The sequence below is a fragment of the Panthera tigris genome, chromosome B1 (genome assembly GCF_018350195.1).
Source record: "Panthera tigris isolate Pti1 chromosome B1, P.tigris_Pti1_mat1.1, whole genome shotgun sequence".
Classification (NCBI taxonomy): Eukaryota; Metazoa; Chordata; class Mammalia; order Carnivora; family Felidae; genus Panthera; species Panthera tigris.
Window position 1 is genome coordinate 40,851,160 of NC_056663.1, and position 27,762 is coordinate 40,878,921.

Consider the following 27,762-nt stretch of genomic DNA (forward strand, 5'->3'; position numbering starts at 1 on the left):
AGACACAGAATCCGAAACAGGCTCCAGGCTCTGAGCTGTCAGCACAGAGCCCGACGCGGGGCTTGAACTCACGGACCGCGAGATCATGACCTGAGCCGAAGTTGGCCGCCCAACCGACTGAGCCACCCAGGCGCCCCTGTACATATCTTTTTAAATTGTTTTTGTTTTCTTTGGATATATACCCAGAAGTGGAATTGCTGGATTTTATGGTAGTTCTATTTTTAAGTTTTGAGGAACCTCCATAATATTTTCCATAGTGGCTGCACCAATTTACATTCCTACCAGCAGTGCAGAAGTTCCCTTTTCTCCACATTTTCACCAACACTTGTAATTTCTACTCTTTTTGATGATAGCCATTCTGACAGGTGTGAGGTGATACCTTCTTGCGTTTTAGATTTGCATTTCACTGTTGATTATTGATGTAGAGCATCTTTTCGTGTACCTGTGGCCCATCTTTATGTCTGTGGTGGTAAAAATGTTCAGATCTCCTCATTTTTAACTAGATTGTTTTTTGCTATTGAGTTGGATGAGTTCTTTATTATTTTGGATATTGACTCTTTTTTGGATATGTGATTTGCAGATATCTTCTTACTCAGTGTGTTGCCTTTTTATTTTGTTGTGCAAAAGCTTTTCAGTTTGATATAGTCCCACTTACTGTTTTTTGCTTTTGTTTTTGCTTTTTGGTATCAGATTAAAAAAAAATTGTTAAGAACTGTTGAGGACTTTACCACCTATGTTTTCTTTTAGGAGTTTTACAGTTTCAGGTCTTAAATTCAAGTCTTTAACCCATTTTGAGTTACTTTTTGTGTGCGGTATAGTAGAGTTGTATAGCTTCCTTCTTTCACATGTGGCTGTCCAGTTGTCCCAACATTATTGAAGAGGCTATCTTTTCCCCCATTGTATATTCTCACCTTGTTTGTTGTAAATTAATTGACCATGTATGCATGGGTTTATTTATGGGTCCTCTATTCTGTTGCATTGATCTCTGTTTTTCTGCCAATACTGTACTATTTTAATTACTATAGCTTTGTAATGTAGTTTGAAATCAGGGAGCTTTTTTTCTCGAGATTGCTTTGGCTATTAGGGGTCTTTTGTTGTTCCATACAAATTTTAGGATTGTTTTTTCTGTTTTTGTGAAAAACCTCATTGGCGTTCTGATGGGAATTGCATTGAATCTATAGATGGCTTTGTGTAATGTGGACATGTTAACAATATTCTTCCAGTCTGTTAGTATGGAATATCTTTCCATTTATTTGTTTTTTTCATTAATTGCCTTCATTAATGTCTTATGTATATCTGTAACAGTGTTTTGTCTTCAACATACAGGTCTTTCACCTGCTTGGTTAAATTTACTTCTAGGTGTTTTATTCTTTTTGATGCAGTTGTAAATGGAATTGTTTTCATAATTTCTTTTTCTGGTAGTTCATTATTAATGTATAGAAATACAGCAGGTTTTATATTCTTCAACTTTACTGAATTCATTTATTCTACATTTTTTTTTATGGAGTCTTTAGGGTTTTCTCTATATGTCACCTGCAAATAACAAGTTTTACTTCTTTTCCAAATTGGATACCTTTTATTTTTTTTTCTTGCCTGATTGCTCTGCTAGGACTTTCAATCTGATGTTGAATAAAAGTGGTGAGAATAGGCATCCTTGTCTTACTCCTGATCTTAGAGGAAAAGCTCTCAGCTTTTCACCATTGAGGTTGATGTTAATTGTGGGCTCATCATATATGGCCTTTATTATGTTGAGGTACATTCCCTCTATACCTGCTTTTTTTGAGCATTTTTATCATAAATGAAGGTTGAATTTTGTCAAATGCTTTTTCTGCATCTGTTAAAATGATCACCTGACTTATATCCTTCATTTTGTTAATGTGGTGTACCGTATTGACTTATTTGGGGATATTGAACCATCCTTGAATCTCTAGAATAAATCCTACTTGGTCATGGTGTGTGACCCTTTTATTGTATTGTTGAAATTGGTTTGCTAGTATTTTGTTGAGGATTTTTACATCTGTGTTCATCAGAGATATTGGCCTGTAATTTTCTTTTCTTGTGGTCTCTTTGTCTGGTTAAGTTACACTGGTCTCATAAAATAGAGTTCCCCATTTTGTTTTTTGGAAGAGTTTGAGAAGGATTGGTATTAAGTATTTTTTGAATGGTGAAATTCACCAGTGAAGCTTTTATTTGTTGGAAGATTTTTGATTATTCATTCAAGTCTCCTTACTAGTAATCGGCCTGTTCAGATTTTCTATTTCATCGTGATTCAGCCTTGGTAGGTCATATGTTTCTAGGAGTTAATCCATTTCTTCCAAATAGGCCCAGCATTTTGGTGTATAATTGTTCATAGTAGTCTCTTGTGATTTTTTTGTATTTCTATGGTATCAGTTGTAACATCCCCTCTTTTATTCATTTCATACTTAAATATGAGGCTAAGGTTCCTAGTTTTCAAGGTAGAAAAGATCTGTAGAGAAGACTTAATAGTGTAGCAGGTAATTCAAATCAGAGGAGAAAAATTTTGATTATCTATCTTGATAATTAAAGCTTAAACTGGTCTCGTTGCTATTTAGTGCCTTGAGTTTAGAGAATGTGACCCTCTGAAGTAAATAGAAAAGTCTCTCAGGAAAGTAGAAGAATGAGAATGGATTCTTGGTTCACAACGGCCAAAGGTGTAGTGAGTGTCTAATATACTGCAAGAGAATTTCTTAGCTTTGATTTCTTTCCTCTGAATTTCCCATTGGTAGTTGTATTCACTGCTTCTTCATTCCTGCTTATATAAATGGTTGATTGGTCCAGCACAAGAGAGGAAATCCTCATCATTATCAGTTCCCTCTTTTTATGCTTGTATTGATTGGCTTTTCACCAGAGTGGCAATCAACTAATTACTCTTTGAGCATTCAGGTACTTTTCATGTCTTTATCAGCCATGTACACTGTAGCTCCAGTCTGAGTATGTTTATCTAAGAAAATATACAAGTCCTTTAGGGCTTAGGAAGAAAGAATCTAAAGCAGATTCTAATGAAAGCCATTTTTGAATAAACTGTTTGGAGATGGATTATTATAAGAATCTCCTGGAAAGTTTTAGAAATAGAAATAATTAGAGCAAATGTGTAAAGTATATGGAGAATCAATATTGACTTTTCTGCATTGGTGTGAGTTTTTGCTATAATTGGCTCTGTAAGTTTCTTATGAATTGTAGAGTTTAAGGAACAATCTGCACCATATATATGATAGAATGCTACTGAATGCCGTACTAGATTGGTGCCTGCATCCATCTGTGTCGTGCACTAGGGGGCATTAAAATCACAAAGGTCTTCAGATACATATTTTTCAATTTGGGAATATTTTCAGCAGTGAGTTCTTGTCCTTATTCTTCTTATACTAAGTGCACAGGTGTCTGTTGACAGCCTATATGTCTATTTAATTTGAAAAGAACTGTCTTTTCAGCCATACTCCTACAAAGAGGAAATTCGTCCGTCAACAGTGCCATATTCAAATGCAGAGGATAACGATCTACATAATCCCTCCAGTACTCCTTTCATGAATTTCCTTGCCCATCTGAGGAAGATGCGTCATTTATGGATGTTTATTATAATTTCTCATACTTACCCTGAGGATTATCATCTGTGATCCTCAGATTTGTGGAGTTCTGCTTTATTTAAAACGGCACCCAGAATGTGTGGGGAGTTACGGTAGTTATTTCAAAGGTTATCTTCTTGCTGAGATAAGAATGTACTGGCCTTCTATTGATTGTGGAATCATTGAGAATTATAAAAGGAACAAATTTTCCCTGTTTTGGTCCCATATGATGAAAATCATGTCCTGGTAAAACATAAACTTCTTCCATACTACTGAAGTATGAATAAGCAATATTTGAATGTTGATATGTTAAATTCATAGTAAAACTTTTATATTCAGATTATTTCAAAGTAGGTTTCCTATTCCTTAGACCTTTACTCTATTCTGATTTTGTATTATTATTAAGTTTTTATTTAAATTCTAGTTAGTTAACATACACAGTATAAAATTGTGTAATACTAGTTTCAGATGTACAATATAGTATTTCAGCACTTCACCACTTGGTGCTCATCAAACTTTTATATATATTATACTAAAATCTAATGTCTTGATGAGGTTGAAATTTAGTTATGTGATAATTTTAAGAAGTTTTAGAACAGTTCAGATTTTCCATCATAAAGCAGATAGAATATGTACATATTATTTACTGATACATCTTTCTAGGTGTCCATTTACTCGTATCCTCTTCTTTTATAATATTAAGGTCTTCAAACTGAAATCAACACTTTTGAAATGTTTCCTAATTATGTATTAAACTAAGGATAAAGTTAATAACATGTGAGCCCTTTCTTTATGTGCAGACAATCAGGATGGCTGGGATGGCAAACAAGAAAGTGAGGAACGGCTTTTTGGGAGCCAGGAAATCATGACTGAGAAAGATATGGAATTATTTCGTGATATCCAAGAACAAGCACTGCAGGTAAAGTTGGATATGCAGAGTGGACAATTAAATACTTCGGTCGTGAATGAGAAACAGGGTTAATTGTATTGGGATAGAGCAGTAAGTAACAGCAATTTATTCATCCATCTGATCTGCAGACAGATGTGGTTTGTGCATATATGTAGTTCTGCTTGTTAAGGTATTCCTTTTAAACATTGTGACTTCTTTGGTTTTGCAGATAAACAGGTTGCTTCTGACTACCAGTATTAAATGAGTTTGGTGTATTTATTTTCTGTCTTATGTATGAAGAAGAGTTTGGGATTTGACCAACAAACAAAAACCAAGCTCCTTTCAAGTGATAAAACACCCATTTTCATTACTTCAGTAAATATTTATTAACTGCTTTTGCCTTGATCCTTTGGGACATGAAGCAAAATATAAATGTATAGACAAAGAACCTGATTAGGCTTCAGATGCTGAAGAAGCCAATGTGAATGACAAGATTCCTTCTCTCAAGTATAGTCCTGGAGAGACTAAATGAATAATTTCATTCATGTAAAAAGTTTAATTATAGGGTACATGGTGTTTTGGAAGAATAGGGAGCAAGCATTTGTCTAAGCCTGGGGAGGTCAGAGGATTCGTTGATGGGAAATACTATTTGAGCTGGTCTTACAAAGAATATGTAGGAATTGATCCAGATGACAAGGAATGGGGTCCTATATAATCAAAAGGACCAAAAATGCAAAGACTTGAAAATGGGGGAAAACAAAGCATGTTTTCACTAACTTGTGGGAATAAATTTCCACATAGGATAAAGAACACTGGGTGTAGATAATGACAAGGGATGAGATTGGAAAAGCACAGGGCTAGATCATAAAGGCTCTTCTATGTTAAGTTCATTTATCTTGTGTTTTTTCTTTCTTTGCCACCAACTCACTATGTTAGCCAAGTTGAGTTCTATCTCTTGTCTTGAAAGTAAGAGTTTATAGTTTTATAAGCATGACACTGGGGATTCCTGTTGTGCAGGTGAAATTCTTGGGATTAAGAAACCTATTTGTGCATAGATTGTTTATGTAGATCATTCTGTGAGTATTTTTTAAAAATAACAATATGAATAGTCAGCAAACGTTTACTGAGCATTCTACCATCTTGTGATTTCACAGAGTGTTAACTTTGAGTCAGATAGATCTTCATTCAATTTGTAGTTTGTCATTTACTAACTTCTACTTTGGGAAGGTTGTTTAACCTCTGAAAGCACATTTCTTTTCCTACCAATAAGTAAAACAAAGTGCTATAGGTACTATAGTAGAAATTCACATGGAGTTCAGTGGGAATTCAAAGAAGGAATTAGTAGTTCCTTTGAAGAACTTTTTTTACTGATTAAGTTGCAGACATAATGCTAATGTCCTTTTACTCTTACTTATTTGTGTGTATTTCCTAAAAACAAGGACGTGCTTGTACATGACCACAGTACGATCATCAAATCAGGAATTTAACACAGATAAAGTATATTATCCAACCTGGAGGTTTTATTCAAATTTTAGCAGTTATACCACTAATGTTCTTTTATAGCAAAAGGGGGAAAAGAAAACAACTTGCCCTGGTTCGTTTTATCTAGTCTAGGATCATGTGTTTCACTTAGTTGTCATGTCTCCTTAGTCTCCTTTAACTTGGAACAGCTCTTCAGTCTTTATCTTTCATGATCTGGACAGTTTTGAAGTGCGCAAATCATGTATTTTGTAGACTGTCCATTAGTTTGTGCTTGTTTTATGATTCATCATGATTAGATTCAGGTGATCTACTTTTGGCAGAAATACTATAGAGACGATGTGTCCTCCTCTCTGCATGATATCAGGAGGTATGTAGTATTAATTTGTCCTATTACGAATGATGTTAACTCTGATCACTTGGTTAAGGTAGTATTATGCCATGTTGCTTCCCTGTAAAATTATTTTCCTTCTATAAATATCTTGCAGCAATACACTTTGAAACCACGTAAATGTACCCTATTTCTTATCAAACTTTTATCCACTAGATTTAGCATCCAGTGGTGATTTTTGCCTGAAATTGTTGCTTTGTTGGTTATTAAACAGATGATATTCTAATTTCATCATTCCTTTTATGTCTATTAATTGGCATTCTAGTGTAAGGAAGGTCCTTTTTTCTTTCCATTTATTCATTTCATTTAGACTTGAAGATTCTTATGACTTATAATTTGTTGCTATCAATATTTGTTTTGATGCTTAAAATTGTTCCACATTTGGGTAGGGGAGCTTTTTCAAGCCTGCTCCTGTGTCCTTTTGACATGGCTCTGTCATTTTTTTTTTTTACTTTGTCCAGTTTGTTCAACTCTTTTTTTTTAATTGAGATAACTGATATATAACATTATACTAGTTTCAGATGTACAACATAATGATTTGATTTTTTTTTTTAATGTTTATTTTTGAGAGAGAGAGAGAATGTGTGTGCACAAGTGGGGCAGGGGCAGAGGGTGAGGAGGACAGAGGATCTGAAGCTGTCTCTGTGCTGACAGCAGAAAGCCCAATGCAGGGCTCGAACTCCCAAACCATGAGATCATGACCTGAGCTGAAGTTGGACACTTAACCAACTGAGCCACGCAGGTGCCCCAACATAATGATTCGTTGTTTATATATATAATCATTCTTACTTACCTTTGACCACAGCAATATGTTCCAGGGTCTTATTGTTCTGGCTGTCGATTTAGCCATTTCTCTAAGAATCCGTGGTTTCTTTTACTGGAGAATGTGAGTAAATGGCAGTTTTGCCCTTTCACTTGCTCAGGTCCAGTGAGATATTATTCTTGATTTTTTTCTCTCTCTTTTTCTATCTCATACTCCGTATTTAATTCATCAGGAAATCCTGATAGTTTCCACCTTCAAAATATATACAGCTTATGACTACTTCTTACCACTTCCACATCTACTACCTTAGTCAAAGCCACCATTATCTCTTGATTGGGCTAGTGTAATATCTCTATACTAATTTCCTTGCTTCTACTTTTGTCCCTCACCCCAGTCTGTAGTCCATATTCTTTATACAGGGCCGAGAGTAAATATTTTCAAACTTCAGTTGGATCATACCACTTCTTTGCACAGAAAATCTTTAATGTCTTTCAGTCTTGCTTAGAATTTTTAAAACCAAAGTCTTTATCCTTTTTTTTTTTTTTCCTTTTTCTTTAGACCCAGTATCATCTTGTGCCTGCCTGTTTCTTTAGCTACTCCCCTTGTTCTGGCCCTTGTTCACTCTACTCCAGCAACAGGCCTCCTGTTTCTTAGACACACCAAGCACTGTCCTGCCTGGGAGCCTTTTGTACTTACTGTTCCCTCTGCCTGGATTGCTGTTCCTCTAGTCTAGATGTCTAGTTGGCAGGGGTTGGAATAATAGGGTTGCAGAAAGAAAGATTGATAGAAAGAGTTAAAAGGGATGCTGAGGCCAAGTGGAGACAGTATAAATTTGTATCAACAGTAATTTAACTAACTGTGTGTTTCTTGCACATTTTATTAAACTTGTGATTGTCCATGTGTATATCGGCACCATGGAAATAAACAGCTAGATATTTAAATTCTAATTGGTCCTTATTTTCATTGGCAGTGCACTAAAATTCTTAGGATGGTGGTATTTGTCCGTGAGGTTCATTCATTTAGTATTCATGTGCCTGGCATGCTATGAGAGCTGTAGGGTGAACAAAAAGACATAGACTGTGCTTTCACAAAGCTTTCAGTTGCATAAGTAAGACAATAGACAATCATATAAATAAATCTGTAATTACAAACTGATAGCTAATAGGAAGAAAATAAAAATGCAGCAAGAGATTATAACAGGAGCTTCCTGATCTAGATTGCTGGATATTGGGATTCCTCTTTTAGGGAAGTAATAATTTACACAGAGACTGACACTTAAAAGATGAGTAGAAGGTCAGCAAGGCAAAGAGCTAGAAAGAAGAAATGTTCCGGACATAAGGGTACTGCTTGTGTAAATGTTCTGAGGTACCTAAGCACTTGGTAAGTTTGAGGAACTGTAAGAAGGCCAGTATAGTTTGAGTACGATGAATAAAAAAGCCATATAAAATGAAGCTGGAGAGAGAGATTGAAGAGGTAAGTTAGGATTTGGGTTTTTATTGTAATTGTGGTAGGAAACCATTGAATGATTTCTAGCAAGGAAATAGCAGGATCATATTTACATTAAAATTTGTTTTTTCCTGGGGTGCCTGGGTGGCTCAGTCAGTTGAGCATCAGACTCTTGATTTCGGCTCAGGTTATCATCTCACGGTTTGTCAGTTTGAGCCCTGCATCGGTCTCTGTGCTGGCAGTATGGAGCCTGCTTGGGATTCTCTCTCTCCCTCTTTCTCTGCCCTTACCCTGCTCATGTTCTTGTTCTCTCTCTCTCTCTCTCTCTCTCTCTCTCTCTCTCTCTCTCTCTCTCTCTGTCTCTCAAAATAAATAAATAAATTTTTAAAAAAAATTTTTTTCCTGGCCACTATATGAAGAATGGAGTGGAATTAGGCAAGAGAAGGCACAGAAATCAATTTAGAAATCAATTTATTGGCTTTTTCAATGGTTCAACTGAAAGAAGACAGTAGCTTAGACTAGAGAGATGGCAGTGGAAATGGGAGAGAAGTGGATGGATTTAGAATATATTCTGGAGATGGAATCAGTAGAGCTTGGTGATAGATTTGCTGTGTTGTTTGAGGGAGCAAGAGAACACTAGGGTTGACTCCCATGTTCTCTGACTTCATGGAATAGAGAAAGTGGGTTGAAACCAATTTTATTTTATATATTTTTTATTCTCATAGAGCTTACCATCTCATAGGAAATGTGCCCAAAAAGCAAATCCAGTATTTGCTTTTGAGTGATTTTATTGAGTAATTAGGTTTTGTGTGGTGCATTACCTAAGTCAGTCAAGAATTATTGAAATGTTTATAAAAAGGGGGCCCTATTAATTGGTTTTGATTGTTTTTTGTTTTGTTTTGTTTTAGTTTCAGGAGAAGTAAGAATATCATTTACCTGGTACTGTGTTTCATTAGCTATACAATGAATATGTTCATAAAAAAAAAAAAGAGCCACCTCTGAAAATAAAAGCATGAAAAATTAGCAGTATAAGCTTTTGTTATGGAATTTTTTTTACAGTAATCTTATGGACTTGGAGTAAATGGTTTTTTTGAGTTCCACCACCAAAAAAGAAGCATTTGTATTTGGCTCATCTCATTGGAGCATAGCAACCTTTCTGAAATACATACAATGATTTTTACGTAAAATGTCACCAAAGAACATGTTATATTTCCATGTTAATTTTAATGCTAATTTTGAAGAATTTGTGTGTGTGTGTGGTTGTAGAAAGTTAACAGAGCAATTTTGAAATCTATGTGGGCTATTAAAGTATTTTTTTTCTTTGCATAAAGAATTGAACATTTATTAGAAATCGAATAAACTAGGTTCACCAAATCTCCTAACCTCATAAGGATTGTTATTACCGTTTTACATATGAGGAAACCAAGACTTTTAGTTGAGTGACTTTCCTGAAGTTATGTAACTAGTAATGGCAGAAGTGGAATTTGAACCCAGGCCTGTATGGCTTCATATTTTATGCCCTTAATCATAATAATATCCATATTACCCTGTTAAAAAATGTTATGGAGGCATCAAAATCATAAGGCATGTGCATTTATGCAAGTAGGGCAAAGTACATAGGAAGACAAATAGCAAACAGTGACATAAGATTACCAGTTCATGTAAGTCATTGCTGTATTAAATGATACAGATTGTTCCATGTGGCAACAGTATATACTAAGATGAGTAAGAGCTGGTGTGATCTGAGATGATTACAGAAGAAACAGGCTTAAAGGATGATTCAGATTTAGGTAAATGGAGAGAATGAGGGCTTCCCAGGTAGAGTAACCAGCATTAAGTTGAGCTTTGAGGAATTAATGACAACTGTAAATGCAAGAGATGTTGTGATTATTGGTCCCATGAAATCAACAAATACTTGTGGGCCTAATATGTGCAACTCACATTGTGGAGTTGATGTAGAAAACACAATAGCTGCTCATAAAGGTGTCACAATACAGGCAGTCCTTGCTTTGCACGTCACTGTGTTAATGGAAACATGTGCCTATTAGAATCGTGTCCATTCTTTTTTTTTTTCATTTTTTTAAATTTTTATTTTTTTAAATTTTTTTTCAACTTTTTAAAATTTATTTTTGGGACAGAGAGACAGAGCATGAACGGGGGAGGGGCAGAGAGAGAGGGAGACACAGAATCGGAAACAGGCTCCACGCTCCGAGCCATCAGCCCAGAGCCTGACGCGGGGCTCGAACTCACGGACCGCGAGATCGTGACCTGGCTAAAGTCGGACGCTTAACCGACTGCGCCACCCAGGCGCCCCTAATCGTGTCCATTCTTTATACATTGCTGTGGTGACTGATATTTGATCTCAGTTTAGGTATTCTTATGTTTCAGTTAACATGGCACCGTGTAAAGTAAGAACTGCTTGTGGTTTAGTTTAATACGTAAAACAGTGAACTTTTGTTGGGCATTGGTAAGAAATATATTGAATTAGTAGTATAGGGCTGAAATTTGGAGGGCTTTAAAAGCTAGAAAGAGGACATTTGTCTTGGCATGCCAGGATTTTAAGGTAACCCCATGACTGCTTTTTTGTTGTTGAAATGATTTCTCTTTGGTACTGGTGAAATTAGAGATGAGGAGTGGGAGATTGTTTTAGTGTCTTAAGCCATTTGTTAAGTTACATATTAAAGGCTAGTTAATTGTATTTTGAGTTCATTCATTTGACAGTTTAGCACGGTTTTATTGAGTATTTATTAAGATCCTGGTTAAGAGCCTAGGATTTTAGAGATAGCCTGAACAGATCCAAATCCTACCTCTACTAAGTGGCCTTGGTCAAACAAGTTACTTAATAGGTTTGTTGAAAGGATTAATTGAGTTGATATTTGCAAAGTGCTTAGCATGCCATTCACGTAGTGAGCACTAAATAAATGTGAGCTTCTGCTAGTTATCTTAGTGGTAAGTGCTAGAAATACTTAGATAAATAGGAAATGTGTCCCTGTTCTCCAGTTGAAGAGTCCTTTATAAATAAAGCCATGTGGTTAGTAATAGTATCCTTTTACTGTGTGTCAGGTACTACATTCAACGTCATATATAAATTTTGTCATTTAGTTCAACCTTGTTACTTGTTCCTGTTTTACAGATGAAGGAACTGAAGCTTTAGAAGGATTGTCTTACCTAGAATTATATAGTTGTTGGTATCAGAGTCAATATTTGAACCCACAGTCTGACTTCTGATCCATAACTCTTAATTTCTAGTTCATGGTCTGCTACCATAGAGATAGGCATAAGATGAAATGAGAATGAACAGGAAGGCATCTGTCTAGGGATGTTAGGGCAGCCTTCATAGAAGAGGTGCTATTTGAGCAGGCTGTTGAGGGAATGAGTAAGAATTTACTATTGGGCAAAAGGAGGAAAGCATTTCAAAAAGAACAATTTGAGTGTGAGAAAGCATATTGAACCCTTGGAGCTGCATGTAGCTTGTTTGGCTGAAGTTCAAGTAAGAGATGAGATTGAAATGGTAAGGACAGACCAGATCACAAAGTTCCCATGGTCCTTGTGAAAAAGTTTGCACTTTCTTTTTTAGTTACAGTAGCTCTTTAAAGTAGCTAAATAGCTCTTGAATTGAAGACTTTTTAAAAAGAGTGACATGATTGTATTTGCTTTTAGAAACTCAACTTTAGTGATTCGGTAAGCATTGGATTGACGAAGACCTGGACAAGGACATCTACCAGTCTGATGATTACAGTAGTCAGAACGAGAAGTGACTAGGACTGAATGAAGGTGGAGGAGATACAGTAGCAGAGATTTTGAGAAAGATTTAGGATAGAATGGGAAAAATATGGTGTTGGGAGTTGGGGTTGAAGGAGAGGGCAGAACCAAGTAAGCCATTGTAAGGACTATCGCTTTTATTTTGAGTTAGGTAGGAACTCTTGGAGGACTTTGAGAAGAAGAGTGACATAGGTTTTAAAGGATTACTCTGGCTTCTGTGTAGAATGAGGGGAAAATACAGACTGTGAGAACTTAGGAGGCTATTAGAATTATCCAAGTAAGAGATACAGTGGTTTGTATCATAGTGGTAGTGGTAGAATTGGAATTCTGATTATGTTTTGAAGGTGGTAGACCATTAGATATGCTGATGGATTGGATGGTTATGAAAACCAGGAATCAAGGATGATGCTAGAGCACAGTTGGAGGAAGGAGTTGCTGTTTGCTGAAATGTAGAAGAATACCGGAGGAACAGGTTTGAGGGGGAAAAAAGATCGGGAGTTTGATTTTGAGCGCATTAAACTTGAGCACATTCAGGAGAGGAGATATCAAGTCGACAGTGGGATAGTATATGTCTGGAACTCAAAGTGCAGGTCTGGACTGAAAATTTAAATCCAGGACTTGTTAGCAAGTTGGTGGTACTTAAAGAAATGAGGCTAGATGAGGTCACCAAAGAAAAGGAGAGACCTTTGAGAAGTCCCTTTTTAGAGATTGGAGAAACTGTGAATGGCTAGGGAAGGAGGAAAAAACTTGGAGATATTGGTTCCTTACAAGCCAATTGAAACAAAATGTTTCAAGAAGGAAGGAATGGAAAATTATGCGGATAGGTCTGAGGACTGAAAATTGACCATCAGATTTAGTAACATGGAGGTAATCTTGAGAAAGTTTCCATAGTGAGGGAAGGGGAAGATGAAAATATAATTGGAACTGGTTTGAGAAAGAAAAGAGAAATTGGTTATAGAAGTAATATGGGGCTACTATTTTGAGGTGGTTTGCAATGGAGGGGAACAGAGGAGAATATTTGGGTGAAGATGTGAGGGCAAAAGAAGGTATCCATTTTTTTTTTTAATATGGGAGAAATAGCAGTAGTTTTTATGCTGATAGGAATGATCTAGTGGATAGAAATCTGATGATGCAAAAGAGGGAAGGGAAGATTGTTGGAATGTAAGAGAGGATGTCATCTAATGCACAGGTGAAAGCGTTGGCTTTAGATGGGAGCATAGACCATCTAGACATAATATTAAGGAAAGGTAGGCTATGTGGGCACAGAGGGTAGACATACAGATGTGGCCTTGGAAAGCTTTGGAAGTTCTCTTTTGATTGCTTCTTAGTTTTCTAGTGTAGTAGAAAGCAAAGGCATTGATTGACAGTGAAAATGGGGTAAGAGGTGTGTTGGAGGCTTAAAGAGATAGGAGAAAGTATAAAAGAATTTTTTAGGAGAATTGAGAGAGTGAATGGAGTTAGAGAACCATCAAGGGCCCGTTTGAGGTCAGTAGTTAAGAATTACAAATTACAAGTTAAGGGGCGCCTGGGTGGCTCGGTCAGTTAAGCAACCGACTTTGGCTCGGGTCATGATCTCCCAGTTTGTGAGTTCGAGCCCTGAGTCAGGCTCTGTGCTGACAGCTCAGAGCCTGGAGCCTGCTTCGGATTCTTGTGTCTCCCTCTGTCTCTCAGCTCCTCCTCCACTCGTGCTCTCTCTCTTTCAAAAATAAACATTAAAAAAATTAAAAAAAAAAAAGGATTACAAATTCAGGGGTGGCTGGGTGGCTCAGTTGGTTAGGCGTCCAGCTTAGGCCCACATCATGATCTTGTGGTCCGTGGGTTCGAGCCCCGCATCAGGTTCTATGCTGACAGCTCAGAGCCTGGAGCCTGCTTCCTGTTCTTTGTTTTCCTCTCTCTCTCTGCCACTTCCCCGCTCGCAGATTCTGTCTCTCTTTCTCTTTCGTAAGTAAATAAACATTAGAAAATTTTTTTGTTTAAATTACAATTTGAGTCTAGTCAGCATGGGTTCTGTGTTTTTCTCTGACCATATCCAGATGTTGGATTATGTGGAGAACTGAATTTAACGAGAGTTGAGATTTTGTTGTTGAATTGGGAGAATTATCAGGGAAGTTAAGGATATATGTAGGCAAAGATGAAGTATAGTAAAAGACCTTGGAATTTAAGCTGGATAAAGAGAAGGAGGGCATATGGAGAGTGAAAAACTGGTAGATCATTGGATTATAGGTCCTGTGGAAAGAAAGGATAAGAGGGTTAAAGACAAAATCCTAGATTTTAATCAGTATTTAATGGTAAAGCAAAGGAGATGTCTGAGTGTAGACGAACAAAAGAGACATAGGAGAAGAAAGAGACAGAAGTAGCCTGGAATCACATCTACAATTCTGAGATCTGGAATCCTGAAAACTTAACAAAAAATTGCTGTGGCAATACATTGTTGTACAACCATCACCATCATCAGTCTCCAGAATTTGTCTTCCCAGACTGAAACTCTGTACCCAATATACCATAATTTCCCATTCCTCCTTTGCCCATCCTCTGGCAATCACTATTCTACTTTGTGATTTTGAATTTACTGTAGGTAGGTCTCAGTGGAATCATAAAATATTTGTCCCTTTCTGGCTTATTTTACTTCGCATAACTTCTGTAAGGTTCATCCATGTTGTAGCAGGTGTCAAAATTCCCTTACCAGAATTTATATATATATCACTTGATATATGTATATACCATGAACGTTTATGCATTCATCTGATGGACACTTGAATTCCTTTTACCTTTTGGCTGTTGTGAATAATGCTGCTGTGAACATGGGTGGACAAATACCTGTTGAGTCTCTGCTTTCAATTCTTTTATATATTGCTGGTTCACACAAAAATTCTGTTTAATTTTTTTTGAGGAACTGCCATACTGTTTTCCACAGTGCCTGCATCATTTTACATTTCCACCAGCACTGCTCAAGAGTTCTAGTTTTTCCACACCCTCTCCAACATTTGTTATTTTGTTTTTGTTTTGTTTTTTTGATAATATCCATTGTAGTAGGTGTGAAGTGGTATATCTCAAATGCATTTGCATTTCTCTAATGATAGTGATTTTGAGCATCTTTTCATGTGCTTACTGGCCATCTGTATATCTTCTTTGGAGAATGGAAAAAATTATAATTCATTTTGCAGTAAGATCTCATTTACCTAAACAGAACTGTTGGCAAAACGTGGTGTTAACTGACATGAAACTATACATATTCTTTACTTACCCCATTTAATGTGAATATTTCCTATGCTTTGCTAAAGAAATACTAGTTTGGGGGCGCCTGGGTGGCTCGGTTGGTTAAGCGTCCGACTTCGGCTCAGGTCATGATCTCACGGTCCGTGAGTTCGAGCCCCGCGTCGGGCTCTGTGCTGACAGCTCAGAGCCTGGAGCCTGTTTCAGATTCTGTGTCTCCCTCTCTCTCTCTGCCCCTCCCCTGTTCATGCTCTGTCTCTCTCTGTCTCAAAAATAAACAAACATTAAAAAAAATTAAAAAAAAAAAAAAAAAAAAAAAGAAATACTAGTTTGTCTGATTATGGAGTGTTGCCCCAAATCCTACTGGGATTTCAGATACATATGTAATACTTCTCTAACATTGGAAAAATTCAAGATTCCAAAGCACATTCTGTGCCAAGGGTTTTGGATAAGAGTCTGTGAACTTGTAGCTTCACTTCTTTGGAAAACTAAATTCCCGTTCTAAAAACCGTACACAGAACTTTTGGAATTCAGAACATTAATTAATTGAGGGTAGTGCATCCTTTGTATCTCACCCCTCCCATTTTGTTCTTTTCTGTCTTTATTCTTCACTGTTGATGCTGCTTTCCTGAAGTTTTTTGCCTCTTAACTTCTCTGAGCCTTTTTCCCCATCTATGAAGTGGACATATTGTTTTCGACTTTGAGGAACAGATTGTGGGGATTAAATGAGATAAACAATATAAGGCATAGAGTCTGGCATAGTATCTGCTCCACAAATGCCGATTCTCTTTATTCTCTTTTTTCATGCTGTCTCCATTTGGGAGCGTGTGAACTCATCCTTACATATCTCTTTCATCATGCAACTTCTGATCCCTAATGAACAGAATTATTTTTTATTACAGTGTTTCTATAGGAAAATGTTCAGATACTAGAAGACATCTCTTTTCTCTACACTTCATATTCTGATACTAATAATAAGGGTATAGTTTTACCCTCTATTCCCACTTCAAAATGCCATTTTCCCGTGAGGAATGGAAAGGGTAGGCCAAGGGGGAGCTATCTAATGGAAGGCAAGAGGAAGGGAGCAGAACTGTGTCTAGATCAGTTGTAGATCAGTTGTAATCTTCATGTTTGTACCAATCTGGACTTGGAGGGGACTCTGGAAGAGTTGCTTCTATACATTGGAAATTGGAATTAGATCAGCCATTTAGTGGAGGTGGAGTTTTTGCAGAACAGCAACTTTTCTTATAAACTCCTACTAATAAAAGTTTTATTATCTAGAATAGGCATATGTAAAGTTATCTTTTGGTTTAACCCAATTATTAGTGCATTCAGTGCCCCCCGCCCCTTGCTTTCTTATATTGAAAGCTCCATTCTGGCCAGGAATGTATGTCATCCTTTCAAGATGTTGGCATATTCAAATGAAAAGGAGGCACAGAGTGTGGCAGAATTCTAGTTAAAAGTTTTAAATATTATTTTTGTGCTCTACTGCTTTGGAAACCTTCATGTTTAATGAGAGAGTATTTGGCTGAAATTTAAAAATAAAATGACCTAGGAGAAGTGATGTTGTAATTTAGATCGGGCAGTCTGATTTTGGCAAGGACTGGGTTAACGAGTGGTTTGGATGCACCTGTTGCTTCCTCACCGCAGAGAGCCTTTGTTAACTTACCTTAGTGAATGGAAACACAGCAACACACTGGCTCTTGAGGCTTTCACAAGGGAGTTAGAGATGGTGGTGGAGGACAGAGGTGGATGAGCGCATGTGCCAGACATTTCGCAGTGCAAAAAGGTGAGGATAGGTAAAGGCAGTGGGGGAAATCTGCTGTGAATCTAGTTCTTCACAGACTCTCTTAGTTGCGGTGATGTGCAAACAGTTATACTGGAACTGGATATCCACTTTCACATCGGGCATCCGCCTGGAGGAGCGACGGGCAGCTGATGGGAAAGCCCTTAAAGAACAGGCAGTGCTGTGGCAGGTGCATCTTCTTCAACTTTTGTGCTTTCTATTTGATCAGGAAGTTAGATTTGTTTTCTGATACTTGGTCATTCTGATATGTTCTATCCTATTGTTCTTATTGTTTTGAGCCTTGAAGATAGGTTAAAAGTTGCTACTTTATGAATTATAATACTTGATTCTGGAATGTAGTTTAAAGAACAGTGTTTTTAAAGGCTTTTTACAAAGTTCTATTTTGGTTTTGAGAAATGAAAAAAATCTAATTTTAACCCTGTCTTGTATTTGGTTTTAATGGTTTTTGCATTTGGGAGAGTCCCAGTATTCCTTGGCATCATAACACAATTGATCCAACTAATAGATGTTTGTCTTTGTTTTGAGATGTCTGAGGAAGAGGTTGAGGTTTCTCACCTGGCTGTACTCCAGTATGAAACCGGAGATAAGTCCCTTGGCCTTTTTATAAAAGGGAATGGTTAGAAAGGCCAGGGAGAGTTCTCATGAGTTGTAGTGAAGAGGCTTCTTCCTTAAATGAATTTACATAAATAGAAAATACCTGGTCTCTTTAATTTTGTTAGAAAGTGTGTGTGTGTGTGTGTGTGTGTGTGTGTGTGTGTGTGTGTGTGTGTGTCTGTCTGTCTGTCTATGGTCTTCAGTGAGACTCTTATTATATTATCTCTGGTTTTTAAAGCATAAAATTGAAGGATAATATTGTTTATTCTTTTGATGAAGAGTTATTAATACTGAATTAGGCTAAATTCTAACTGTTTTTCTTAAGTCAGTGTTCATGTTAAATCTTAAAAATGAGTGTTTACAGAGTATTCATGATAAATGTACATATAGTGCATATATATTATATACCTAATACACTCACCTATGTGTATATATATATGAATCTATTCCTGTATTGGTTGTAGAGCAAATCAAATTGCTCTTGAATTTAAGGTTTTAAAACTTGATCTTTGTGCTTGTCAGTAATGTATTTAAATTGCTGGTGTGGACATCATAAAGGCTTTACAAATTACTCTTCTTTTAGATAGTATAGTTCAGGTTATTGCAGGGATGGGGGGGCATCGAGATTGTTTTCATTATAAACAGAAGGCAGATAAAAGGGATAACAGTATGTGTATAACAGTATTTTTTTCCCTTTGGTTTAAATCTATAAAGAGCTACTAATGAAGGGAATTTTAGTGTAAAATGAATGGACTCTTTTGATACTTGTTTTGTCATATTCTTCTAATACTATCTACTTTCCCAAACCAGAAAGTCATTCTTTTCTCTGTGTGCATACATGTTTAGTAGGTCGTTTCTGTTGTCAGGTGAGGGAGGCACTGTATGTATGACGTGGGCGAGTGTACAGAGCTCCCTCTTCCTCCTTGTTAAAAATTGTGCTCTATCTTCTATCCCCAAATGCCAGCAGTTTCTCTTTAATAACTCAGTCATTAAGGGAGTAAATTTAAATGCAGAAAATATTAGCAGTATTATTAAATATGGAATATGCAATGAGACCAACTGCATTTGGTTCTAAAAGATTTATTAGCATTTTTGTTCTTCATTAAAGTACCCTGTTTACAAAGAATAAGACAGCTTATTTCAAAACTTGTTAGCTTATTTCTGGCTTTTTTTGTTCTTCTGTGGAATCCTAAGAAGATGTTTAGTTTCAAATTTTTTTTTTTGTATCTATCTCAGTGTATTTAATTTAGCTAACTTTTGTGATGTATTTTTTGACTGCACAGAAAGTTGGAGTGACTGGTCCCCCTGATCCACAAGTTCGCTGTCCCTCTGTCATTGAGTTTGGGAAGTATGAAATTCACACCTGGTACTCCTCCCCATATCCTCAAGAATACTCAAGGTATGTTTTGAGAGACCCTTTACCTTTTGTTTTTAGATTCATAGAACTCCCAACACTAGATCTTGAGGACATTTTAGTCTGGCTCATCTTTACATATTTGAGGAAACTGGTGGCTTTTAAATGTCCATAGTAACAGGATATTTTGGCAGCCACTTAAACCCAGTTGGCTTTAGATTTTCTTTTTTCTTTTCTGTAACCTGTCCAAAGCTTTTATTTAAAGTTGGAAACCTGACGCATGGTCACAATGACAAGGGGAACATTTTTTCTTTAAGAGAAATTTGCCTTCATACTTCACACTAAGAATTGGAGAGAGATTCTTACAAGTTTCACTGCGTAGCCATTTATCTAAATTTTTATGATTTAACAAATCTAGTGAATGGTTTGTTTTCCCAGAAATACTTGGATAAATGGTATACAGTTATGTTACATGTAACTAGCTTGGGTTTCTTGACATTAAAAAGTCATCAGTCACCAGCTTTTTGGGATGAGGCAGCATGTTTAGTGAAGCCAAATTGGTTTCATGACTGAGTTCTGACATTCATAAGCTGTATAACCTTAGAAGTTACCCAACTAGTCTGTACCTCAGTTTCCTCATCTGCAGAATGGGGATAAAAATAGTATTTACCTCATAGAGTTTATTTTGAGCACTGAGTTAAAACATGTAAATCGCTTAGAAAATGATTAAGTGCTCAAAAATGTCAGATATTTTTTTTTTCCTTTAGGGTTGAAATTAAAAGAGTTGGAAAGTAAGATTTGGTCAAAAAATTAAACTTTGACATGTGACAGTTACATTAATGTTCTCTTTAATCTGTAAACTACTTATATCTCAAGTTTCTCATTTAGCAGAGTGTTGTGAGGAATAATAAGTGCTCTGTGAGTTAAACATATGTTCAGAGTACTCTCGTTATTCGGCTTTTTACCTGTCTGGTAACACTGCTAGTCTAAGACATTAGCAAAAATAATTATAACGACATTAATTTATTTAGTACTTTACAGTATACAGAGATCTTTAACATGGGTTATTACCAGAAGCTGGGAATAAGCCAGTATATTTGTTAAAAAACTAAAACTCAGTATTGTTTTTACTTTTTCTGTCCGTGTAATTTGATAGTTGGTTTCCAAACCTAAGCAGAAGTAGAAAAAAAATGAGTGAGAATGTTGCTATAGACATAGACCTCAGTGACAAAAAAAAAAAAAAAAAGAAGAGAAAGCAAAACTTCAGGAAACTAACACACAAGTTTATAAAACAGCAACTGAGAGCCAATTATCGTAAGGTCAGTTAACCCCAAACACTATGTTAGATCTTTAAGGCAGCATTCTATTTATATCCTGGGATAACAACAATTAATATGAGTTTGTTAAAAGAACATTAAATTATATTTATTGGTGATTATGTATTTATATTTATATATGTTAAAAGAGGGCAGGAAATTCCTCAACTACAGAGCTCAGGTACTCAAGGCAGTTCCTCAGGAGTTCTGGATAGCCAGAGAATTACAAGATCAATAAGAAATATGCTGAAGAATTAATTTCTTCATCAGGTTTAAAGTAAATTATTATTATAATTTATTTAGTGAGCTCTTTGCAAGCTATTCAAATCAAAAAAGCATGCTCAACTTAGGCAACAAAGTTTGTTCAACATGTGCATATATCAACTGTTCCACGGATTGTGGTATAGATAGACTGAAACCGTTGGCACCTTGACTCTTGTACTCAAGGGGAGGAGAGGAAATTGACTTAGAAATGGAACTAGAGGGCCAGCCTCAGCACACACTTTTAAGAGAATAATGAGAATGTAACCGTGAAGTTGTTGTCTTCTGAGATATGAAAAGGTTTCATTAAAAATGTTGCTTTTTATTCTGATTAGATTGTCACTAGAACCTGATTTCTTAATGAGATTTGAGGGAATTGCTTATCAGCTTATTCTTAATAAGCATTGCAGGCAGAAAAATAAATAACCACTAAGTAGGAATCATAGCAGACGGCAGCAGTGTGATAAGAACTGTAAAATTTATCAACTTTCTTAAATAAAATTTTAGACATTTTCTGTACATTTCCTTATTCTTTGTGCCGTGTTCCAAGAAAATATTCTGTAGTTTAATAGGTTCTTTAGTAATTATGACTTTTTCTCTATTCATAATTATCTTAGTTACATTGAAAAAATTCATATATTGGGGTGCCTGGGTGGCTCAGTCAGTTAAGCGTCTGACTTCAGCTCAGGTCATGATCTCGTGGTTTGTGAGTTCGAGCCCTGCGTCGGGCTCTGTGCTGACAGCTCAGAGCCTAGAGCCTGCTTCGGATTCTGTGTCTCCCTCTCTTTCTGTCCCTCCCCTGCTCATGCTCTTTCTGTCTCAAAAATAAATAAAACATTTAAAAAAAAAAAAAAAAGAAAAAACCATATGTCTAATTTAAACGAGTTTAGGCTTGTTTTACTTCTGAGTTCTATTAAAATTGAGTTGGCTAAAATGTTTAGAACTCTTAATGTTTTCCAAATAATAAACTTATATCCTTACTTTGTTAATGACTATTTACTATTCTTTGCCAAATTCGAAGTTATTTTTTTGTTGTTACAGGTTTTAAGGACTTTTTTTAAAATTCAAAATCCCAAAGCATGCAAAAACAGAACAATTGGGGCAAATGAAAAAGAAAAGATCTCAGTGTACTTGTGTGGGTCAGTCGGTTAAGCGTCTGACTCTTGGTTTCAGCTCAGGTCATGCTTTCACAGTTTGTGGGTTTGAGCCCCACGTCGGGCTCTGCGCTGATGGTGTGGAACCTGCTTGGGGTTCTCTCTCTCTCTTGCTCTCTCTCTTTCTCTCCCAAAATAAGTAAATAAACTTAAAAAAAAAGAATCCCAAAAGGATATTCTTTTGGGAAGTGGGATTATGCGTTATTTCCCATAATATCCAGATATTTGTGTGTGCATTGTATATGAAGTAATCTTGCATCCCTGACTTAAAAAAAAGCAAAACAAAACAAAATCAACAACAGTGAAGCAGTAATGCTACTTTATGTGGAGCAGTATGATTAAGTCTTAGACATTGAATAGTATAAACCAGAGTTTTAACCCTAAGTTTCTCCAACAGGGCTGTGTGATGCTCATACATGGCAGACAGGTTCATAGAGAGCCCCACTCTGCCAATAAAACATGACATGGATGGGCTGAAGGCAAGAGTAACTGTGATCATGGGATATCCTCTACTCCCGAGTTGTTTAGAACTTAACTTTATAATAACGTTTTTACAGTAAGATCATTAAAATCCTAAAGGATGGGTTCTATATAACTGAGTAGCTTAGGAAGTTTCCTCTCCCTTTTGATCCTGTTCCTGACTTGATTTGATGCATAGATTATGTACAGCCTCAGTTACTAAAGACCAACATCCTTAGGGTCTTTGGATGACTGTTAAATGATGAAGTAAAATGAATGAAAGGAGAATAAAATTATTCATAGTCTTAATCATAAATTAATAGTATCTTTAGTTATCATCATTGAGCATGGTACTGGACTAAATATCTCTGGAATAATTCTGTATAGAGGTGGATATTACTCTCTTCATTTTCCAGACCAGGGCCCAGTAAACATACTCAAGACCATGCAGTTTCCAAGTAGCAGGACCAGGATTTAATCTCACTTTTCTCTTACCACATAGCCATAGCTTTTAAGCACTGAGCTTGCCCTGCTCCATATAGCATCTGTGTGTCTATCTTGATCTCACATAGCTTGTACCATAATCTTTTATTTAAGTAATATTTGATAGAATTTGTATTAAAATTTTACTACAGGTGGACCTCTTATAATGGTCACACAAATTGCTACTATCTTGGGCAATGTTCAGAAGCTAAGAAGATACTGTAGGAATTCCTGGGAAGAGTATTTGTATCATCTTAGAAGTAAGGGAAGCAATGCTTCTAAAGCACACATAGCTGCAGCCTAGTCCTGACTTCACAGGTGAGGGTGTCAGCAGAGTGGCTGATTTAGAATAAACTTTAGGTATGGAGGCTACATCCCATGATGCAGTTGATCTAGGCAACCATACACCTATTTGATAGTCAAGGACTAGGGCTGTCAGGAAGACAATGACAAAAAGCAGCAGCCATCTTTAGGGCTAAGAGTATTCATACTCTATGACTATACTTCATTTGATGTGATCTCATGTTCTTCCTATATGATCTATTTTTTCAACAAGGAAACTTCAGCCATTTGTACTGTTAAAACTCCTGGAAAAACAAAATGTTTTATTATCAGATGATTCCCTTTAGACTAATAGTGTCATTCCAGTGGGCTTGGTTATAATAAAGTAAGAGGCTTTTAAAATGTTTTCAGCAAGAGCTGAATTGGAGTAAAGTAGATTATGATATTTGCTTTTACTTTGTTATTTTTCAAATACTAAGATTTGCTAAAGTTTTTTTTTTTTTAATCAAGAAAATGTCATACATCTTGCTATTCCAAGGAAATAGCATGAACTTAAAATTCACCAGATAAGACTTGGCAGTAATTTTCTTATAGGTTTCATTGCTTCCTGTGTTTTCTTGAACAACTTGCTTACTACAAGAACTTTAAAAATTAGACCTTCCTTCATAGGCCTTAGGAAATAAGCTGTACTTTATTTTCATGTCTTTGTACCAAGATGTAAAAGTTAAATTGGATGCTTTTAAAGTTGGCATTTATCTTTAGCATAATCTAGAAATTTTAGTTGTCTGTCACTCCTCTCTCCCTTCCTTTTTTCCCAGGATTTTATCTATGTTTCTCAGATTCACATTGTAGGGAAAATTTAGTTGTAATATTTAGCTCTCAAAGTGAAACTGTGTTCATGGATTCTTCTATGTCTTCATGTTGCAGCAAGTTAAAATTGCTCATTGAGAATTTAGCACAGGTAAATAAAGGTAAGCAGTAGAGTAGTTGGAGGGAGGAGGATGCCTTTAATTACATAGGGAGAATTACCTTCCACCTTCCTTTTTAAGAAGAAATTATTCAAAATCCACATATTCAGTAAAACAATCTGGCAGTTGTGGGTCAGCTCTGAGACTCAGGATATCTAGTGCCCACATTAATGATGAAGTTAATAATTGCGGCCATTTCCTTTTGTGATTTTTTTTTTTTTTTTTTTTTAGTTCTGGTTGGTAAGGAAGGAAAAAGCTCAGGGCGCCGGGGTTCCTCAGTCCGTTAAGCAACAACTCTTGATGATCTCATGGTCATGATCTCATGATTTGTGAGATCGAGTCCTGCATTGGGCTCTGTGCTGACAACATGAAGCCTGCTTGGGATTCTATCACTCCCTCTCTCTCTGCCCTTCCCCTCTCTTGCTCTTTCTCTCAAAATAAACGTTAAAAAAAGGGGGGAGGGGGAAGCCATCTATCTCACTGCCCTTCCTTCTCTGAGTAGTGGAATTTGAAGCAACATGCAAAGGAAATAAGCACAGTTGCCTAGGAAACCTTTCTTTTTCATGCCCTTGGTTCCTGTTTCTTGACTTCAGTTTATGATGTCATTTATTATTTGTTTTACTCAGTACCTTATTTTGGAATGACTTTTGTATTAATGATATAATTTCGAGTTGTATTGGTCTGTCTAATATGAGAGATGTTGAAAAACAGTATTAGATATTGTAGACACTTAGAAATATTATACTGAAATAGTTCCCTCGAAGCTTTTAGCGCACTGACTGGCAGTTTTCACCCTTATTTGAGCATGAAACACTTATTACATACAGGACTAGTGTTTCCATAAATACACCTTGGCAAAGGCCTTGGTTGAATGTTAGATGTTTTCAGATAAAGTATAATTAAGTTTTAAAAGTGGCCTCCTGGGGCACCTGGGTGGCTCAGTCCATTAAGTGGCCAACTTCAGCTCAGGTCATGATGTCACAGTTAGTGGGTTCAAGCCCCTCATCGGGCTCTGTGCTGACAGTGCAGAGCCTGGAGCCTGCTTTAGATACTGTGTCTCCCTCTCCCCCTGCCCCTCCCTAACTCGTGCTCTCTCTGTCTCTCAAAAAATGAATGGAAAAAAAAGTCTGTCTCTCAAAAAAATGAATGAAAAAAAAAAACGTTAAAAAATGTGGCTTCCAGAGTGGTACTTGAAAAAGTAGTGTGGTCTTGACACTTTAACAAGTTAGACCTTTTGTGTGTTAATCTTTTCTTTAATTCCATTGTAATCTTTTTAAAGCATAGCTGTCCAAACTGATAGCAACTAAATTAATGAGGTTTATTAAAATTTCCTTCAGCCTCAATACTTACTTATTTGAGAGACAAATTTATTTGGATTATATATTTTGTCATCATATCCAGTATTTTTGTGTATGTAGTTTTTTTTGTTTTTTGTTTTTTTTTGTTTTTTTTTTTTTAATGTTTATTTATTTTTGAGACAGAGAGAGACAGAGCATGAACAGGGGAGGGTCAGAGAGAGGGAGACACAGAATCTGAAACAGGCTCCAGGCTCTGAGCTGTCAGCCCAGTGCCCGACGCGGGGCTTGAACTCACGGACCGCGAGATCATGACCCGAGCTGAAGTCAGCCGCTTAACCAACTGAGCCACCCAGGCGCCCCTGTATGTAGTTTTTAAAGATAGTATCAGATCTCCGATTACCAAGGCATGACCAGTTCTGGACACACACAGTTCAGGATGCAGGGAAGTCTCTGTGCTGAGGATAAATGAAGTGTGTATTTTATAATAGAAGAGCCATGTGGTCTTCTGGATTAGACTAAAACCAGGTATAAATTTTAATTAGGTTATATTCCTTCTTACGAACTAATCCAGTCACTTTCTTGCCTAGCTCCTCATAAAAGGAACATTGTAAAGAAGAAGTCCTGTTAAATTATTGCTAAAATAGCAATACTGTTGTATAAATACAAATTAATACTAGAATATCTGAAAGATTAATTTGAACTTTTATTTCACTTGTTGAATAATAGACTTTTAAGTTACAGGATGTAATGTGATATTTAACCAGAGGAAAAGCCAGAATTTCAGGGGTTTCATAAGGAAGGAGGTAGTGCAGTATGTCCTAACTTGAAAAAACATATTCATTATTATAATTTTATACTTAAAAAGATAATATAAAATCTGCTTTTATAGTACCCACCCTATATCCATTTTACTCAGCACTCTGTCCCTAGTGCATTTAGCACAAGGCCTAACACACTGTAGTATAGTTGACCCTTGAACAGCACTACAGTTAGGGGCCCCAACCTGTGCAGTCTGAAATTCATGTATAACCTTTGTCTCCCCCAAAACTTAACTAGTACTAATAGCTTCCTGTTGACCAGAAGCCTTACCAATAGTATAAACAGTCAATTGACACATAATTTGTATTAAATGCCCCATATATTATATTCTTACAATAAAAATAAAATAAGCTAGACAGAAGAAAATGTTAAGAAAATCATAAAATACATTTACAGTACTGTACTGTATTTACCAAGAAAAATCCACTTATAAGTGGACCCATGCAGTTCAAACCCATGTTGTTCAGAGATCAGTGGTATTTAACAAATGTGTATTTTCTTGAAAAAAAAAAAAAGAATGATCAAATAAAGAACCAAAGAAAATATATAGCTTGACAAAATCTTCTTATTGGTGTGTTTTGAAGGTAGACTTTATTTTCTACTTATTAGAGATTATCAAGGAGGGGAGAATATGAGATTTTCATTGTCTGCCAGGTGGGTAGCTTTTAAGAAGACTAGGAATTACTAGTCTGATAGGAAGAGCACTGAATCTCGGGTATCTTCTCACCCTTGCCCTCCTGCTATTAATTAGTTGGATGCTATTAACCAAATTAATTTTGTCTTTAGTTTGTTTTCTGTCTTTCATTTGGTTAATGGGGATGATAAGACAGTCTCCACCTTTTTACTTGAATAGTAATGAGAGTCAAAAAACAATAGTTGTGAAAGTTTACAGTCTTATAAAAAGTCCTGTCTTTCTTTGTTTAATTATTATTTACAGGCTGCCTAAATTATATCTTTGTGAATTCTGTCTAAAATACATGAAAAGTAGAACTATTCTCCAGCAGCACATGAAGAAATGTGGTTGGTTCCATCCTCCTGCCAATGAGATTTACAGAAAAAATAATATTTCTGTCTTTGAGGTAAAGTAGATGTTTTATAGTTGTCTTCCTATCATTTCAAATGCAGTACCACCTATACTGTATCTAATTGTAGTTGTCTTTTTTGCAATGTTATTTTACTGTTGTACTCACTCTTGAGTCTGATAATCCAGTTTATAGGAGAAGCAGAATTAGGCCAATCCAGATTGTACCGAGGTCACAATCTTGATCTCAGAATAAATTATTCTGTATTTCAGGATTCCATTTGATTATAAAATACCAAATGATTTTTTATGTTTAGATGTGATAAAATTGTGTCTTAGAATCTATGAAATAATGGTATTTAAATGAAAAATTTCTGTTGCCCCACTTAAAGGAATATTTGGTAGAGATATTTAATAACTGT

The 27,762-nt window shown here is 36.2% G+C and overlaps 1 protein-coding gene across 4 annotated transcripts in view; it reads left to right on the plus strand.

Annotated features, from left to right (window-relative positions):
• Positions 1-27,762, plus strand: part of KAT6A (lysine acetyltransferase 6A) — a 113,895-nt gene that overhangs the window by 68,333 nt on the left and 17,800 nt on the right. For all 4 annotated transcript variants that reach the window (XM_042983378.1, XM_042983381.1, XM_042983379.1 and 1 more), the window contains 3 exons: positions 4,382-4,500; positions 19,209-19,324; positions 27,257-27,398. In XM_042983378.1, coding sequence (XP_042839312.1) covers positions 4,382-4,500; positions 19,209-19,324; positions 27,257-27,398 — 377 coding nt within the window. The remainder of the gene's footprint in view (positions 1-4,381; positions 4,501-19,208; positions 19,325-27,256; positions 27,399-27,762) is intronic.